We start from the raw sequence: 17,482 nt of genomic DNA, 5'->3' as shown, positions 1-17,482 counted from the left end.
TCTCCAATGGTATAATATCCTTTTTGAGGTGCGGCAACCAGAACTGCACACAGTACTCCAAATGAGACCACACCATCGATTTATACAGGGGCATTATGATACTGGCTGATTTATTTTCAATTCCCTTCCTAATAATGCCCAGCATGGCGTTCGCCTTTTTTATTGCAATCGCACACTGTCTTGACATTTTCAGTTAATTATCTACAACGACCCCAAGATCTCTCTCTTGGTCAGTCTCTGCCGGTTCACACCCCATCAACTTGTATTTGTAGCTGGGATTCTTGGCCCCAATGTGCATTACTTTGCACTTGGCCACATTGAACCTCATCTTCCACATTGAGGCCCACTCACCCAGCCTCAACAGATCCCTTTGAAGTGCCTCACAATCCTCTCACCACCCTGAACAATTTAGTGTCATCTGCAAACTTGGCCACTTCACTCCCAACTCCAAATCATTTATGAACAAATTAAAGAGCATGGGACCCAGTACTGAGCCCTGCGGCACCCCACTGCTTACCATCCTCCACTGCGAAGGCTGTCCTTTTATACTCACTCTCTGCTTCCTATTAATCAGCCAGTTTTTGATCCACAAGAGGACCCGTCCTTTTACTCCGTGACTCTCGAGCTTTCTAAGGAGCCTTTGATGAGGAACTTTATCAAAAGCTTTTTGGAAGTCAAGGTAAACAACATCTATTGGGTCTCCTTTGTCCACATGTTTGTTCACCCCCTCAAAGAAATGTAACTGGTTAGTGAGGCAAGATCTTCCCTTCCAGAACCCATGCTGAGTCTTCCTCAATAACCCGTGTTCATCAATGTGCCTACTCATTCTGTCCTTGATAATGGTTTCTACCAACTTTCCCGGTATTGAAGTCACACTGACTGACCTGTAATTTCACAGATCTCCTCTCTCCTTGAAAGGGCAGTTGCTGTGAGAGTCCTCCCAGCCCCACGCACCTCACAGGCTGCCTGTTGTGGGGGAGGAAGATAAAGGAGACCTGGAATGGAGGGCAGGATATAAATCCAGTATCTTCTTCTTCCTGTTTCCTTCTACATCACAGCTCACTTTGCCAGGCTCTTTCAATTGCACAGGAACTACAGAGCAAAGCCTCTCTTTCTTCCTTTGACTGAAGCTCTCCCCCACCCCACCAGTCTTCCCTTGGGGAGGAACAGAGGGGGAGGGAGAGAGGGAAAGAGTGAGAGTTTGCTTTGCCAGACTCCCTCAATTGCACAGCAGAGGGACTGAGCCACACCTCTCATCTCTCCACTGGCTAAGGTCCTCCCCCTCCTCCTCCCTTGGGGAGGAAATGGGGGGAGGGGGGAGAAAGAGGAAGAGCTTACTTTGCCCAGTTCCCTCAATCACACGGGAGAGATACAAAGCACCTTTAAAACCAACAAGATTTTACTCAAAGTATGAGTTTTTTGCCTTGCTACACACACACACACAGAGACAGACAGAAAGAGACAGAGAGAATGTGTGCCTTGTGGGCTCATTATGCCAGGGCTCTCCTGGGTGAAACTGGGTTCCTCTCCTCTTTTTCACTGTACTCATGCCTTTGTGATCCAGTCTTTCTCAGTAGGAAAGCATGTGAACTATTTAAGATGAGGAACAACAAGCCAGTGAGGTGGATTATGTTGAGAGTACAGGTCCAGATCAAGTTAATCCAGCACATTTCCTCTGATTTTGAAAGCAGACTTCCCAGAAAGTAGGTTGATACTGTCCACTATACATGGCTGTCTCTCTGTTCTTGCACTGCCTCATAGGAGTTGTAGTTATTTCTCTGGGGAAGACTAGTTTTGTAGGCAAACATATAGCCTTCAGGCTATGTAATGGTGCCCTCACATGTTTCTGACCACCACATAAAGCAACTTAAGTACAAAAGCTCACAATGCCCAGCCATTTCATGTTTTCCCCTGGGTCTTAGGCTTCAAGAAATGATCATGAGATTTCTGCAATGAATCTCAATATATCAAAAGTAGTTTTACAACTGCAGGTACACACCTAAACAGCATACTCAAGATAGCTACGCCAAATTGTCTCCGGATTTTGATGCAGTAATTCAGAGAAAGAGGTGCCAGTTATCAGTTAAACAAAATATTGCAAGAGTGCTAATATTTTAAGCATGTTTTATTTTAACTTTTAAAAAAATTATTGTGTTCATCTGTGTCTTTACAAAGTTTATCTCTCTGCTACTTGGCATTACATTTTATGACACACATGGACCAGTCTAACAAGGTCTGATTTATGTTGGATCATAACAAATCAGTTCGACACCTCTGGGGTAGCTGTTAGATCTGGGAGACACAGGTTTCAATCCCCAGTCTACCATGGAAACATACTGGGTGACACTTTTAGCCTAACCTACCTCACAGCATAGTTGTGAGGATAGAATGGAGGACAGAAGAACGATGTAAACTGCTTGAGGCCCTAGTGGAGGAAAAGGTAGAGCATAAAATTGTTTTAATTTTAAACTGTTTTAAACTGATTTGATTGTTTTAATGTGTTGGAAGGTGCCCTGAGCCCACTATGGGAAGGGCAGCCTATCGATCTATCAATCAATCAAACAAAGAAATCTACATCTTTTAGAGTATTTTATAAGCAGAAAATACCCCTTTCATTTTATTCTGCAGATTCCTCCTCTTCCTCACTACCTCTTTGCATCTTAAGTGAAAAGTAGATGTCATACTGACCACAGGAGGGTTCCCTGCCCCCCAAATAATAAAAAAGTTGGCAAGAGCTAATGATAGTAATTATAGAAAAACAACAGGGCACAGCATTTTTCTTTACCCACACTGGCAGTTCTGCCACTTTGTTCTGGGTGAGAAAAATTGTGTATCAGAAAGATGCTTAGTATTCAGAAATAAATGGGAAAAGTTGCAAATATTTGTAGCCTTGGCCAGTCACAGTCTGAGTGTGAGAGAAAGGAGCAGCAGTGACAGCCGCATCTTGAAATATGACCCCCCCCCAGACACACGTGATCCCCTCAGCTCCACAGTGAAGTAGTCCCCATCCGCCAATTCATCCTGATTGTTGCCTAGCAACTCCTAAGAAAATGGATCTCTTTTTTCTTTGAGTTTGGTGGATTTTAAATACCACTTTAAAAAAGTTTCAAATCTTTCTGCAAGCCTGTGAGTTCACCAGGTTTGTTTTAAGACCCTCGTTATGTAAGAACTGACCTTGTAGCTGGAGCTGGTGGACGGATTGTGACATGCAAAAGTGTGTTTCGTTTTATGCCATCGCCCCAAGTTATAAAACCCAGCCTACCATGTAGCTTGTGCCTTGAGAAACCCCGATAAGGATTTGAATCAATCTTTCTTAAACAGGAAAAAATCTGTATTACCAAAGATTAAACTAGAAAATATACACGGAAAATAGTTCTCATGCCTAGCAGGTACAGATCTAAGTAAAACAATGCAAAAAAAAAATACGGATAGGTAAGTTATAGTACAAGATAGGTAGCTCTGATAAAGCAAACATCTCCAAACTCTGGGGTTGTTTTGTCAGTACAAAACCTGTGACAAACTCTCGCTGTTTTTTGAAAGGACTGTTTTTTTTCAGAGGGACAATGAGAACCTGAAACAATGCCAAAGAGACCACTGTACTTTCCACCCATGCTTATTCCTTAAATCTTAACTTGCAAGTCATTCTTTTATATACGGCTTTTTGGCAGAAAAAGCCCAGCAGGAACTCATCTGCATATTAAGCCACACCCCGACATCACCATTGTTTCACACAGGGTTTTTATGTAGAAAAACCAGCAGCTCTACATATTAGGCCACACCCTCTGAAGCCAAGGCAGCCAGAAACTGCGTTCCTGCTCAAAAAAAGTCCTGCTTTTATATACATATTTATAATAAAAACCACAACAAAATTATGCCACGCATTGGAACCTCATAATAATTCTATAGAAGAATAATCCTATTAATGGAAAAAGGCTAGCAAGAAAAGTAATCAGAGAGTTTTGATGTCCCCCTAGATCCTAATTTGACTAGCCCCTCCCCCAAAAGGGTGTGAACTGGAAGTAGAAGCCTGGTATATTATATATGAACATATGAAGCTGCCTTCTACTGAATCAGACCCTCGGTCCATCAAAGTCAGTATTGTCTAAGACTGGCAGCAGCTCTCCAGGGTCTCAAGCTGAGGTTTTTCACGCTTATTTGCCTGGATCCTTTTTAGTTGGAGATGCTGGGGATTGAACCTGGGACCTTCTGCTTACCAAGCAGATGCTCTACCACTCAGCCACCATCCCTCCCCTATTATTCTAGAAGGATGCGGGGTTGGAAAATGTCGAGCTGAATTGCTTCTCAGAAGGAGAGCAGACTGGGGCTTCTGTTCGGGGTAGTGGAGGGCAATGTAATGCCTACTGCCAGTCAGAGATCAGTCCAAGATATGCACAGGAAACTCTGAGATTACCTTGGCTAAAAGGGAGTCCTGGGAGGGGGTGGTCTCTGGAGATGAGTTGCATATTCATCATCTGCAGAAGTTTCCAGAGTCATTTATTTGACATAAGCTCGACAGGATCCTAACCTTCTTTGAGACTGCTAAACATCTAAAGCTATGCAAGACCGGTGTTGGATCTGGATAACTGCAGAAAAAGGTACTGATGACTATCTTCATTCCAGGACTATTTAAACAAACAAAAAAATCAAAAGGTGGGAAATAGAGATTCAGAAAGTTTAGAAGAAGGGGAGAAGGGGCGAAATTTGAACTTTGTAAATTTAAAGGACAGAGCTAAAAAGTGGAAAGGAATTTATTGTTTTGTCTACTTGCGGTTTTGGTGAAAAAGCCCCATCGTCACAGATTTGCAGCTCTCACAGTCAACACAGGAAATATGTCAAACATCGCGAGATCTTTTTACCAGTGAAAATGGGATTTGGTGGCAAGAAAAGCAGGAAGTGTTGGATGGAAAAGGGAAATCATTGAAGCAGCTAGCCTACTCTAGGACTATAATATCATAGAAAAACATCGGCGGCCATTGCTAGCAGGTCAAAATTTTTAAAGTGTTCGGGACACTAAAAATTGGTGAAGCTGACAGAGGTGACAATTATAAGGTAAATACTATCGGACATTATCACAGATAATTATTTTAGAAGCCTTTTGAAGGAAAATTTTTTTAAAGGGAAGTAGAAAGTCGTGACCGCCATTTTGGAAGAAATAAAAACTTTAAAAATTAATATCTGGGCCCAGGAGGCTCTGAGGACGGCGAAATTAGGCTTATTGAAAAGGACAAGCTCTACTCTATCAAACCTGATAGCTTAAATTTAATTTGGAGAGGTCAACATTTTCAGTGTTTTTTTAAATGTCAGAGCATAAGTTAACCCGTGCAAGGACTGCCTCAATGGAGAAAATGCAAGAGCAATTAGAAGCAGTGGAAGCCAGAATGATGAAAGGGGTGAGAGACATGATAACTGCTTCTAAAAAAGAAATTAGAAAAGACATTGAAGAGCTAAGGAAAGATAAAGAAGATCTCAGAAATGAGACTGTGGTAACATCAAAGAAAGTGCAAGAGGTGGAAGAGAGAGTGAAAGTACATGATTCCACCTTGCTAAAAATGCAAGAAAAGGTGGCAATTCATGACTGCAAATTGATGGAAACCCAGATACGTCTGAGAGGAGTACCTGAGGATGAAGAGACTGATTCAAAAGGATATATAATAAGAATAATTGCAGAATTTTTGGAGGAAGATCCTGAAGGAACTAGAAGCATGTATGACTATATGTATAGAGTGAACTCACTATATGCCAAGAAAAATAATCTACCAAGAGATGTGGTTATAAGATATATGACAAAATAAATGGTGGGAAAAATCTTGAATAAAATTTTTGAAAAGACATTGATAGTGGGAGGCAGCAGAGTAAGAATCATGAAAGACTTGCCAAGACAAGTGACAAATGACAGAAAAGCATACCAAAAATTGACAGAAAAACTACGTGACAATGAAATGAGGTATAGATGGATAATACCTGAGGGCCTGAGCTTTGAGCTGCAAGGTAAAAGGATTACAATTACAAGCACACAGGAACTGCGTAGGTTTTATGAAGAACAAAGAATTTGCACCATGATGGATTACAAATTATTATCTTGGAATGTAAATGGACTAAATTCACCACAAAAAAGAAAGGCAACGTTTCATTGGATTAAAAAGCAAAACTGTAATATAGTTTATTTACAAGTGCATATCAAACAAAAGGATTACAAATTTTTATGGAATAAACAACTGGGACTAGAATTGTATTCATTGGCTGAACAGAAGAAAAGGGGAGTGATTTTCTATATTAAACAAGAATTGGAGCCGAAATTAGTGTTTAAAGATAAAGATGGAAGATTTGTAGTGGTAGAAATAATATTAAATGCAAAAAACCCTATAATTATTGGGACTGTATGCACCAAATGGTGCAAAGGATGTTTTTTTTAAAGACATTATACAACAATTTGATGAACTGACTTATGACCAAGTTTTGATAATGGGGGACTTTAATGGAACAATTAAGAACACACTGGATAGGTCTGGGGTAAAAAAAATAATAAGGAAGGAAAATTGCCAAAGTCTTTTTAAATGAAAAGAGCAATTCCTAATCTGTCACAAAACAAATTGTCTGACATTAAACAGGAGAGAAAAATAACAATTATAACAATTGAGTGTAGGTTTGCAAATATTTAGATTTTTCAGCTCATTAACTAGTGATACAAATCAGTTGCTCAGCCAGCAACTTCTATCTCACCCAAACAAATATCCAAGCCAAAGGGTGGCATCTTAGATGGAGTCTGTACCAGACCATCTGCAATTCTACTTGCATTTGCAGCAAAACCACACCAAGCTGGGACATTACAAAGTCATCAAACTACATTGAACTGGTGAAATGCAAAACATAAGTAATTAATTTCCAAGAGTTCTAATGAAGTTTGAAGTTATCAGGTTATATGTTCCTTTGTCCTTTAGGAGGTGCAGTTTTTCTGTTGAGGTTTTTGCCATCAAGTTACAGCAACCCCATAGGGTTTTCAAGGGAAGAGGCGTTCAGAGGTAGTCTGCATAACAACCCCAGTATTCCTTGGTAGTCTCTCATCCAAATATCAGGGCCAATCATACTTCTGTACTGATGAGATCACGCTAGCCTAGGCAATCCAGGTCAGGGCATTCAGGAGCTAGTCTTCCAGAATTCAGCAACCCTAAATTCTGAGTAAACATGCCCAGACTAGGTTGCATGCGCCCCCCCCCTGCCCCCCACAAGTATCACAGTACAGTACTGATTAATATGACTGCTAGCCAGTTTTGTTTTTGTTCTCTGCAAACTAGTAACATTTAGTGGCATTTACCTTTAGAAGATAGGTGACCTCACCTCAGATTGAAGGGGAGACCCCTGAATAATTAATGAATACCCCTATAATAATAATAATAATAATAATAATAATAATAATAATAATAATAATAATAATAAATGAAAATATGGGTTTGTGCCTTCAAAAGAGAATGTCTAATGCAACAGGCCCCTCAGAGGAACTTCTGCTAAACTGTCAAAAGCCAGGCAGCCCAAATGGGTGTGAGATGAATGTGTATTGATAACAGGAAACTCCTTGTTGAATAAAGATAAGCAGACACACTGGAGAACTAGCAGGGAGAAAAGGGGAGGGGGGAAGTGAATCAGATAACCTGTAAGGGGGGCAGGCTGCAGATTCGCTTTTGCTTAAAGCTGATGGTTTGAGAAGTGTCCGGGGTTCATTATTTTGGGGAGCCTTGATGCTCAAATGAACCTTGCTATTGGTGCCAAATAGTAAAATACCTCGTTTTCAATCAGTAAGCGTGCGCCTCGTTTATTTCCCTGCCACAAGATAACCAACGCAGGAAGCTCCAAAAAGTCCACCTACCCATCTGCGATTAACTGAGACCCACCGACATCTAGGAACAGTTCGAGGTGGTGCTTTTGCATTTTACTTCAGGTTCCGGAGCATTCATTCAACTTCTGTGAGCGCTATTCATTTTCCAGATAAACTTTTAAATCTTCCCAAGGCTGCCCCTTACCGCCGGGGAAGGCTGAGAAGGCGGGAGACCGCGGAAGTTCTTAAAGGGGGGGAAAGCAACGGGGGCGGAGCCTGCGGGCGGCAAAGAGAGGCTCGCGCGCAGCACAGGCTGAAACAATCCCACGCACAAGGTCACGAACGGAGCAGCGATATAGGAAAGAGCCATCCTCGCTAGCGCAGGGCAGGGGAGGGGGCGGGGCTCCTGGAGCGCCGCGAGGGTCTTCCCCGGGGCGGCAGCCAGGCAGGGGTCACGTGGGCGCGCAGAGGCAACTACCCGCTCCTCCCGCCAGAGGGCGCCGCTGAGGGGCGGGGAGACTCCGCGGCTCGTCCGTCACCGGGCATGCGCACCAGCGGAAGGAGACGGGCTGGAGGCCCCGGCCCCTCCCCCCGGCGAGAATACGCGGGCGGCACTGAGGGAAGGGGGGGAGGGGAGCCTCAGACAGCCGCCAAGGGCCGGTCCACGCGGGCCGGGAGGGGAGGGGAGGGTCGGCACTCCCCCCGCCGAGCTGAGGTGGCGCCGCCCTCCCTCCCTCCCTCCCTTCCTCCCGCTCTCCTCCTCAGAGGGGCGTCGCAGGCGCGGCCTACCTCACGGGCTCCGCGGTCATGTCTCCACCGAGGGCGGCCGGGCGAGGCAGAGAGGCCCGGGCTTCAGCCGCTGAAGGGAAACAAAGCCGTTGGCGCCACCGCCGCTGCCGCCATCTTGTCGGCAAGATGATGAAGAAGACCAGCCTCCCGCCGCCTGCCTTCGCCCGTTCCGACGAGCTCTATTGGCTCGCGGCCGCCCCGGTCTTTTTTTCCATTGGCCAGAAACAGCCCGACATGTTGCTAGGCTCCTTTGCACCGCCCTCCGGTCGTTGCCTGCCCGGATTGGTTGGAGGCGGAGTTGCGTTGCTCAACATCATGCGAGCCGTCGAATGACGTCATCGCGCTGCAGGAAATCTTTGCCCTTTAGGAGGCGCTGTGCTCTTCCCGGGTTCCTGCCCTCGGGAGCGCGCAAGGCCGGTCGCTATTGGCGCCTTTCAACTCCTGCGAAAAAGTTGCCAGCAGGGTTCCCTCTAAACTGAGTTAGTGTGAGCTAGCTCGGGTTTTTATCCTCTGACTCACACATTTTTCTTTTGTCTTAACTCAGGACAAATGGCCCCAGAGCAAACTAGATTTGTGCAGCAGCTCACAACTTTAATGCCAGTAGCTCACAAAATAGTATTTTTGCACACATGACTCTACAGCTTAGACAGAACATTGGTTGAGAGGATAAATTATCAGGTGGCAGGTGTTTTTTTTCTTTCCCCTCCTTATAGAGTTTTTTTAAGAACCACATAGAATTGATTAAATTATTATATATAACCAAAATAAACGGTCTACGTACATACGCGCGCACACACTTCAAATAATGTTTAAAGTAAATTATTACAACTTATTTTCCTTTTATTTATGAAGACTACTAAACGTTAACTATTCTTCAAAATTGCCGCATTATATATGGTCTTATATTCAAGTTATGTTCTTTTTTCCCTTACTTTTCAAAACGATCTTTAATTATGCTTTAAAACAGTGGCAGTGATTCTTGAGGGAGGCTAGGACAGGTGTCTCTCATTGACTACAAGAGAACATAAGAACATAAGAGAAGCCATGTTGGATCAGGCCAACGGCCCATCAAGTCCAACACTCTGTGTCACACAGTGGCAAAAAATTTTATATACACAAAGAGTCCCTTTCTTCTGCCTGTTTGGTACTGTATCAGCTATATTAAACTAAAAGACTCAATTCAGGTGGGTAGCCATGTTGGTCTGAAAAAGCAGAACATACTTTGAGTTCAGTACGCATGTTCTCACAAAAGCTTATACCCAAAGTAAAATGTTCCGAAAGGTGCCACTGGACTCAAAATTGGTTTGAGTGGTGGGGGGGCAATTCCTGGTTGAGTTTTGTACATGCAGCCTGGTGATGGTGAGTTTTAAAATCACAGAACGGGAAGAGATCTCCAGGGTCATCTGTTCCAACCCCTTGCACAATGCAGGACACTCAAAAATGCTTTCCCCCTCCCCACACAGTGACACTTGCTTCACACCCAGAAGATGCAAAAAAACCTCCAGGATCCCAAAGTGTCAATCAGCATTTCCTTGGGTGTGTAAGAAAGGGCCACAAGAACTAAGCACTGAAGCAACCCTTCTTGCCCTCCTTCCCATGATCTGCCTAATTCATCATCATCAATTTTAATTTATATCCCTCCCTCCCTGCCGGAGCAGGCTCAGGGCAGCTAACAACAGAATCAATACATTAGTTATACAAGTTATTTAAATAAAAACTAAGTAACAATTTAAAATTCTATTAAAATTCTAAAATTAATAAAATAGGCTGGTGCTAGTATACTGATGGATACTAATTCACAGAATCAACACAATGATAAGAACACAGAAAAACCTGCAATAACAAAACAGTACACTCTATGTTCTAATACGGTGGTCCACAACCTTTTTGACACCAGGGACCAGTTTTGTGGAAGACAATTTTTCCGCAGACCAGGGAGGGCGATGGTTTCCAGATGATACAATTGTGCACTTTTTTTTCTATTAGTTTGGTGTGGTGGTGAAGTATGCAGATTCTTATCTGGGAGAACCGGATTTGATTTCCCACTCCTGCACTTTCAACTGCTGGAATGGCCTTGGGTCAGCCATAGCTTGTTCTTGAAAGGGCAGCATCTGGGGAGAGCTCTCTCAGCCCCACCCACCTCACAGGAGGGTATCTGTTGTGGAAGGTAAAGGAGATTGTGAGCCGCTCTGAGACTCTGAGATTCGAAGTGGAGGGCAGGATATAAATCCAATGTCATTATTACATTGTAATATATAATGAAATAATTATACAACTCATGGCCCGGTTGTTAACAGGCCATGAACCAGTACCAATCCATGCCGCGGGGGTTGGGGACTCCTGTTCTAAGACACTATTTATTGAAACCTGTATTTTTTTTCCTCATATGTACAAATACAATGACAAATCTTAATGATTACAAATAAATTATAACAGCTGAATAAGCTAAACATTTCCTGAAATAGTAATCAGCTGCAGCTGGAGAAGATAGAGGTTTCCTGAAGTAGTAACCAATGCAATTCAGTCTTAAAGGAGTAGAGTCCATTGTAGTTGAGTCGGTCTCAAACAAGATATTAGAATGCTTCCATAAAGAAAATTGTTATAAAATGTTTCTATGCATTTTCCAGATAAAACTGCATTTCAGGAATCAAAGCCCTTCTTCAGGCTAGCTTAGGGAATGTCCCCTTTATATTGTGTACTTTACTTACCGAGGTCCCTATTGAGTTCTTCAAAGTGGCTAAGCTCAGATCATTCAAAGTCTTGGGTAAAACCCGTAGAAACGCTGTTTATAATTCTTTTCTTTATGGAAGCATTCTAATATCTTGTTTGAGGTGGACTTAACTACAATGGACTCTACAACTTTAAGAGTCCTTACTAATGCTCCCATGGACTGAATTTTATTGATTACTACTTCAGGAAACCTCTATCGTCAATTTGCTGCTGATTGCTTCAGGAAACGTTCAGCTTATTCAGCTGTTAAAATGTATGTGTAATAATTAAGATTTCTCCTTGCATTTGTACATATGAGAAAACTATAAATTTTAATATAATTCCGTCTTAGAACATATACTATTTTGTTAATTCACAGAATCAGAATTGGTGTCAGATGGCCCTCTAGCCTCTGCTTTAAAACCTCCAAGGAAGGAGAGCCCACCACCTCCTGAGGAAGTCTGTTCCACTAAGGAACCACTCTGTCAGGAAATTCTTCCTAATGTTTAGCTGGAAACATCTGATTTAATTTCAGCCTGATTTTCTGGGGCAACAAAGAAACAACTCTGTACCATCCTCTGTGTGACAGCACTTCAAGTACTTTAAGATGGTAATCGTATCACCTCTGTCATCTCTCCAGGCTAAAAATACCCAGCTCCCAGGGGTGGCTCACCCACTAGGCAAACTAGGTGGTTGTCTAGGGCGCTGGCAGGGTGGGAGCACCAAATTCGGCCTTCCCCCCTCTCCCCAGAGAAATGCCTGGTTTCCTTGTTCCCCAGCCTCCCCCTCCCTCCCTTCCCTGCCAGGTCTATTTCAATGAATGGGAAAGGGTGGTGGAGTGCCGCACTTCCAGGCTAACTGAAGGCACCCCCCCCCCCTGCTGATCATCTGATTGGCAGGTAAAACTGCACCAGAGGTTCCTGGCTCCTTTGCCGGCCCTCCCATGTGCTGTCGATGCTGGGTTGAGGGGGCAGGCCAGCAGCAGTGGGAAGGACCAGTGAACATATGAAGCTGCCTTATACTGAATCAGACCCTTGGTCCATCAAAGTCAGTACTGTCTACTCAGACTGGCATTGGCTCTCCAGGGTCTCAAGCTGAGGTTTTTCATGCCTATTTGCCTGGACCCTTTTTAGTTGGAGATGCCAGGGATTGAACCTGGAACCTTCTGCTTACCAAGCAGATGCTCTACCACTTAGCCACGGTCCCTCCCCAAGGACCAATGAGCTGCTGAAAAAGTGGTGGCCTCCTCCCCAGATTGGGAAGTAGGGAAGAGGCAGTGGTGGCAGCCTCTTTTTCAGCGGCTCGCTGGTCCTTCCCACTGCTGCTGGCCTGCCCCCTCAACCTGGCACTCACAGTGCGCATGCAGGAGGGCTGGCATAGCAGCTGATCGATGGGGGTCACCTTTGTATAGCCCAGGAGCGCGGTGCTTGACCGCCTGTTCCTGGGCATTCAAATAGACCTAGCAGGGAAAGGAGGGAGGAGGAGGCGTGTGGAAGGGGGGAAGCGGGGCATGCGCCAGAGAGGGGGGCAGCAGGGTGCTGCGGAGGGGGTAGTGTGCGAGTCTGCCTAGGGTACCATGTGACCTAGGGCTGGTCCTGCCAACTCTTGCAACCTTTCTCGGTCGCACTTGGTCTTCAGACTCCTTACCATCTTCATTGCCCTCCTATGGACATGTTCCAGCTTGTCTAGATCCCACTTAAATTGTGGTACCCAAAACTGAATACAATACTCTAGATGAGGTCTAACTAGAGCAGAGTAAAGCGAGACCATCACTTTGTGTTGATACAGTCCAAAATTGCACTGGTCTTTTTAGCTACCGTATCACACTGCTGCCTCTTGTTCGGTGTATGATCCACTAGGACTCCTAGATCGTGGATGTCAAACTCATTTGTTATGAGAGCCGGATCTGACATAAATGAGATCTTGTTGGGTCGGGTTGGGCCATGTGTGTAAGTATTTAAGAGTAGGTAGCAGAGACGTACACTTTATAAAGGACACAAACACAATTAAATACTTTAAAAAAAAAACATGCTTAAAACTTTAGCACTTGTTGGTCTTCAAGGTGCTTTCTTTGTATCTCTCCCACGGGATGCAGGGAACCGGGCAAAGGAAGCTCCGGCTCTTTCCTTCCTTCCTTCCTTCCCCAGGGGCCAGGGGAGGGAGGACCCTCAGCCAACAGAAGGAAGAGAGGCTTGGCTCAGCAGCCTGGCAAGCCAAGCAAGCAGGGGGAAGCCTCAGCCAAAGGAGAAAGAAGAGGCTTTGCAGTCCCCGCCCACTCGGGCGCGAGGCCAGGCTTGGGGGGGGCTCGGAAGATGGCGCCCGGCGGGGCTGCGGGCGGGGGGGGGAGGCAGCCGAGTCCTCGCCCTCACCTGGGAAGGGGGGGAGCGCCGCGGGAGTCGAGCATGCGCGCCAGGGGTTGGGCTGGGCATGAAGCTGCGAGGCCTGAGGCCGCCGGACCCCTCTCCTCCGGGAAAGGCGGGCGCGTCACCCGGGGCGGCGCCCAATCCCCAGCCGTGCCGAGACTGAGTGACAGCCAGCGCCCGCCCCCTCCTCCACTCGGGGCTTCCTCTGGAGGCGGAAGAGGAACTTTTTGGCAGCGCTGCGGCTGTTAGGCGGGGCGGGGCGGGGCGCCAGAGCCGTTGTTAGGAGGGCCGCATCTGACAGGAGACCTGGGTGGGCGGGGCCGGGTTAGGCTGGCCGGGGCTGTGCCTGGTTAAGATTACGGTAGGTAGGTAGATTTAAACTTGATAAAGGACACAAACTAGGGTGGCCAAGTCCGATTCAAGAAATATCTGGGGACTTTCGGGGTGGAGCCAGGAGGCTTTGGGGGTGGAGCCAGGAGGCTTTGGGGGTGGAGCCAAGATCAAGGCTGTGACAAGCATCATTGAACTCCAAAGGGAGTTCTGGCCATCACATTTAAAGGGACGGCACACCTTTTCAATGCCTTCCTTCCATAGCAAATCATGAAGGATAGGGGCACCTTCTTTTGGGGCTCATAGAATTGGACCCCCTGGTCCAATCTTTTTGAAACTTGGGGGGTATTTGGGGGAGAGGCACTAGATGATGTACTGAAAATTTGGTGCCTCTACCTCAAAAAACAGCCCCCCCCCAGAGCCCCAGATACCCGTGGATCAATTCTCCATTATTTTCTATGGGAATAAATATCTATAGGGGATAATAGAGTTCCCAGCAGACATTTCCCTCCCCTCCCCTCGCTTTCTGACGACCCTGAAGCGGGGAGGGGGGAAGGTCTCCAAACCAGGGCTCCCCTGCCCCCACCTGGAGATTGGCAACCCTAACACAAACACAAAGGTGTTTTTATTATTTTTAAAAGCTTAAATTAAAACATGTTTAAAACATTAGCACTCATTGGTCTTAAAGACGTTTTCTTTGTATTTCTCCCATGGGATACAGGAAACTGGGCAAAAGAAACTCTGGCTCTTTCCTTCCTTCCCCAGGAGGGGCAGGAGCCTCAGCCAATAGAAGAGAGGCTTGGCTGTGTGTGATTGAGAGCCTGGCAAAGCAAGCTCTCTTCCCCCGCCCCCACCTCCTCAAGGTGGAAGCTTCAGCCAACAGAGAAAATAGAGGTTTTGCTCTGCACCTCCTATGTGATTGAGTAAGCTTGGCAAAGCAAGCTGTGATAGAGAAGGAATACATACAGTATGGCACAGAAGTGAGTACACCCCCTCACATTTTGTAAATATTTAAGCGTACCTTTTCATGCAACAACACTGAAGAAATGACACTTGGCTACAATGTAAAGTAGTGAGTCTACAGCTTGTATAACAGTGTAAATGTGCTGTCCCCTCAAAATTACGCAGCACACAGCCTGCTGGCAACAAAAGTGAGTACACCTCTAAGTGATAATGTCCAAATAGGGCCCAAGTAGCCATTTTCCCTCCCTGGTGTCATGTGACTCGTTAGTGGTACAAGGTATCAGGTGTGAAGGGGGAGCAGGTTATTGCTTTCACTCCCTCCTGGTCACTGGAAGTTCCACCTGGCACCTCATGGCAATGAACTCTCTGAGGATCTGGAAAAACAAATTGTTGCTCTACATAAAGATGGCCTAGGCTATAAGAAGATTACTAAGACGCTGAAACTGAGCTGTAGCACTGTGGCCAAGACCATACAGTGATTTAACAGGACAGGTTCCACTCAGAACCGGCCTCGCCATGGTTGACCAAAGAAGTTGAGTGCCCATGCTCAGCGTCATATCCAGAGGTTGGCTTTGGGAAATAGATGTATGAGTGCTGCCAGCATTGCTACAGAGGTTGAAGGAGTGAGGGGTCAGCCTGTCAGTGCTCAGACCATACGCCGCATGCTGCATCATATTGGTCTGCAGGGCTGTCGTCCCAGAAGGAAGCCTCGTCTAAAGATGATGCACAAGAAAGCCCGCAAACGGTTTGCTGCCGACAAGCAGACTAAGGACATGGATTTCTGACACCATGTCCTGTGGTCCGATGAGACCAAGAGAACCTTATTTGGTTCAGATGGTGTCAAGTGTGTGTGGTGGCAACCAGGTGAGGAGTACGAAGACAAGTGTGTCTTGCCTACAGTCAAGCATGGTGGTGGGAATGTCATGGTCTGGGGCTGCATGAGTGCTGCCGGCACTGGGGAGCTACAGTTCATTGAGGGAACCGTGAGTGCCAGCATGTACGGTGACATACTGAAGCAGAGCATGATCCCCTCCCTTTGGAGACTGGGCCGCAGGGCAATATTCCAACATAAGAACGACCCCAAACACACCTCCAAAACAACCACTGCCTTGCTAAAGAAGCTGAGGGTAAAGGTGATGGACTGGCCAAGCATGTCTTAGACCTAAACCCTATTGAGCATCTGTGGGGGATCCTGAAACGGAAGGTAGAGGTGTGCAAGGTCTCTAACATCCACCAGCTACGTGATGTCATCATGGAGGAGTGGAAGAGGAGTCCAGTGGCAACCTGTGAAGCTCTGCTGAACTCTATGCTCAAGAGGGTTAAGGCAGTGCTGGAAAATAATGGTGGCCGCACAAAATATTGACACTTTGGGCCCCATTTGGACATTATCACTTAGGGGTGTACTCACTTTTGTTGCCAGCAGTTTAGACATTAATGGCTGTGTGCTGCGTAATTTTGAGGGGACAGCACATTTACACTATTATGCAAGCTGTAGACTCGCTACTTTACATTGTAGCCAAGTGTCATTTCTTAAGTGTTGTCACATGAAAAGATATAACATATTTACAAAATGTGAGGGGGTGTACTCACTTCTGTGGCATACTGTACATAAACACAACCCAAAGGTTATAGTGACAAATTACTAATATATTAACAAACAGTAAATATCCACAATCGTAAAGAGAACAAGTCCCTTGAAAAGGAGGAGTCCAGAAATGTCAATTTCCTGTTCACGAGGAGGAATCAGCGGATCTTGTTCCAGTAGCTGCGGAAGCATTTAATCCTCACATGTAGATAAATGCACTCATAGGAACTCCCTTGACAGGCCGTCGACTTCTATGACACCCGTTTCAGATCTTTATCGATGAGGGATATTCCACAAATTTTGCAACAATGAATAGTACAATTCTTAAATACAATTCATAGGGACCAAAGTTTCCAATTTGTGCTTGATTATTCCAGATGGTGTGGTCTAAAATGTTAATGGGTGTTGGAGACTTTGGGTTCCTATGAATTGTATTTAAGAACGCATGTTTGAAACCCCTGGCCTCCTGGGACGCACTGGCCATGCTTCCATCGAACTCTCTCATATGGAGAAGAGTTGTAATCCAGGGAGACTTCCAGGTCCCGCCCAGATGGAAGTCCCTCTCCTCCCCAAACCTCCCCCCCCCCGCCAAGGCTTTACAGCCCAAATCTCCAGGTGTTTCCCACCCTGGAGCTAGCAATGCTAACTATTGGGAATGGGAAGGACAGGGCTGCCCACTGGGAACAATAGGAGGGGCTTGAAGGCCCATTGGATATAATGGGACACAGGAATGCCTATTGACTTGCATGGGCTCCATTGAAATACATGTTACAGCACAAAAAGATGCAATGAAAATGTGGAACGGATTTTGAATGAAGGTCTCTGGGCCGAGAAAGACTGCTCTGGTACTAGAAAGATGACCCTTGAGAGCAGCACGAGTGTCCTGCAACAGGCATGACGGCCCCCAGAACGAGGTCCCGAGGAATGTCATCA

General features: G+C 45.6%; 1 protein-coding gene across 7 annotated transcripts in view; it reads right to left on the bottom strand.

Annotated features, from left to right (window-relative positions):
* Positions 1–8,843, bottom strand: part of ATRX (ATRX chromatin remodeler) — a 164,173-nt gene extending 155,330 nt beyond the window's left edge. For 4 of the 7 annotated variants that reach the window (XM_060249503.1, XM_060249504.1, XM_060249505.1 and 1 more), the window contains exon 1: positions 8,600–8,843. In XM_060249503.1, coding sequence (XP_060105486.1) covers positions 8,600–8,619 — 20 coding nt within the window. In that variant the 5' untranslated portion in view covers positions 8,620–8,843. The remainder of the gene's footprint in view (positions 1–8,599) is intronic. The other 3 variants (XM_060249507.1, XM_060249509.1, XM_060249508.1) reach the window with 1 other exon arrangement.
* Between the last annotated feature and the right edge of the window lie 8,639 nt (positions 8,844–17,482).

The sequence above is a fragment of the Heteronotia binoei genome, chromosome 11 (assembly GCF_032191835.1).
Source record: "Heteronotia binoei isolate CCM8104 ecotype False Entrance Well chromosome 11, APGP_CSIRO_Hbin_v1, whole genome shotgun sequence".
Lineage (NCBI taxonomy): Eukaryota > Metazoa > Chordata > Lepidosauria > Squamata > Gekkonidae > Heteronotia > Heteronotia binoei.
This window is presented reverse-complemented; position numbering and strand designations above follow the sequence as displayed.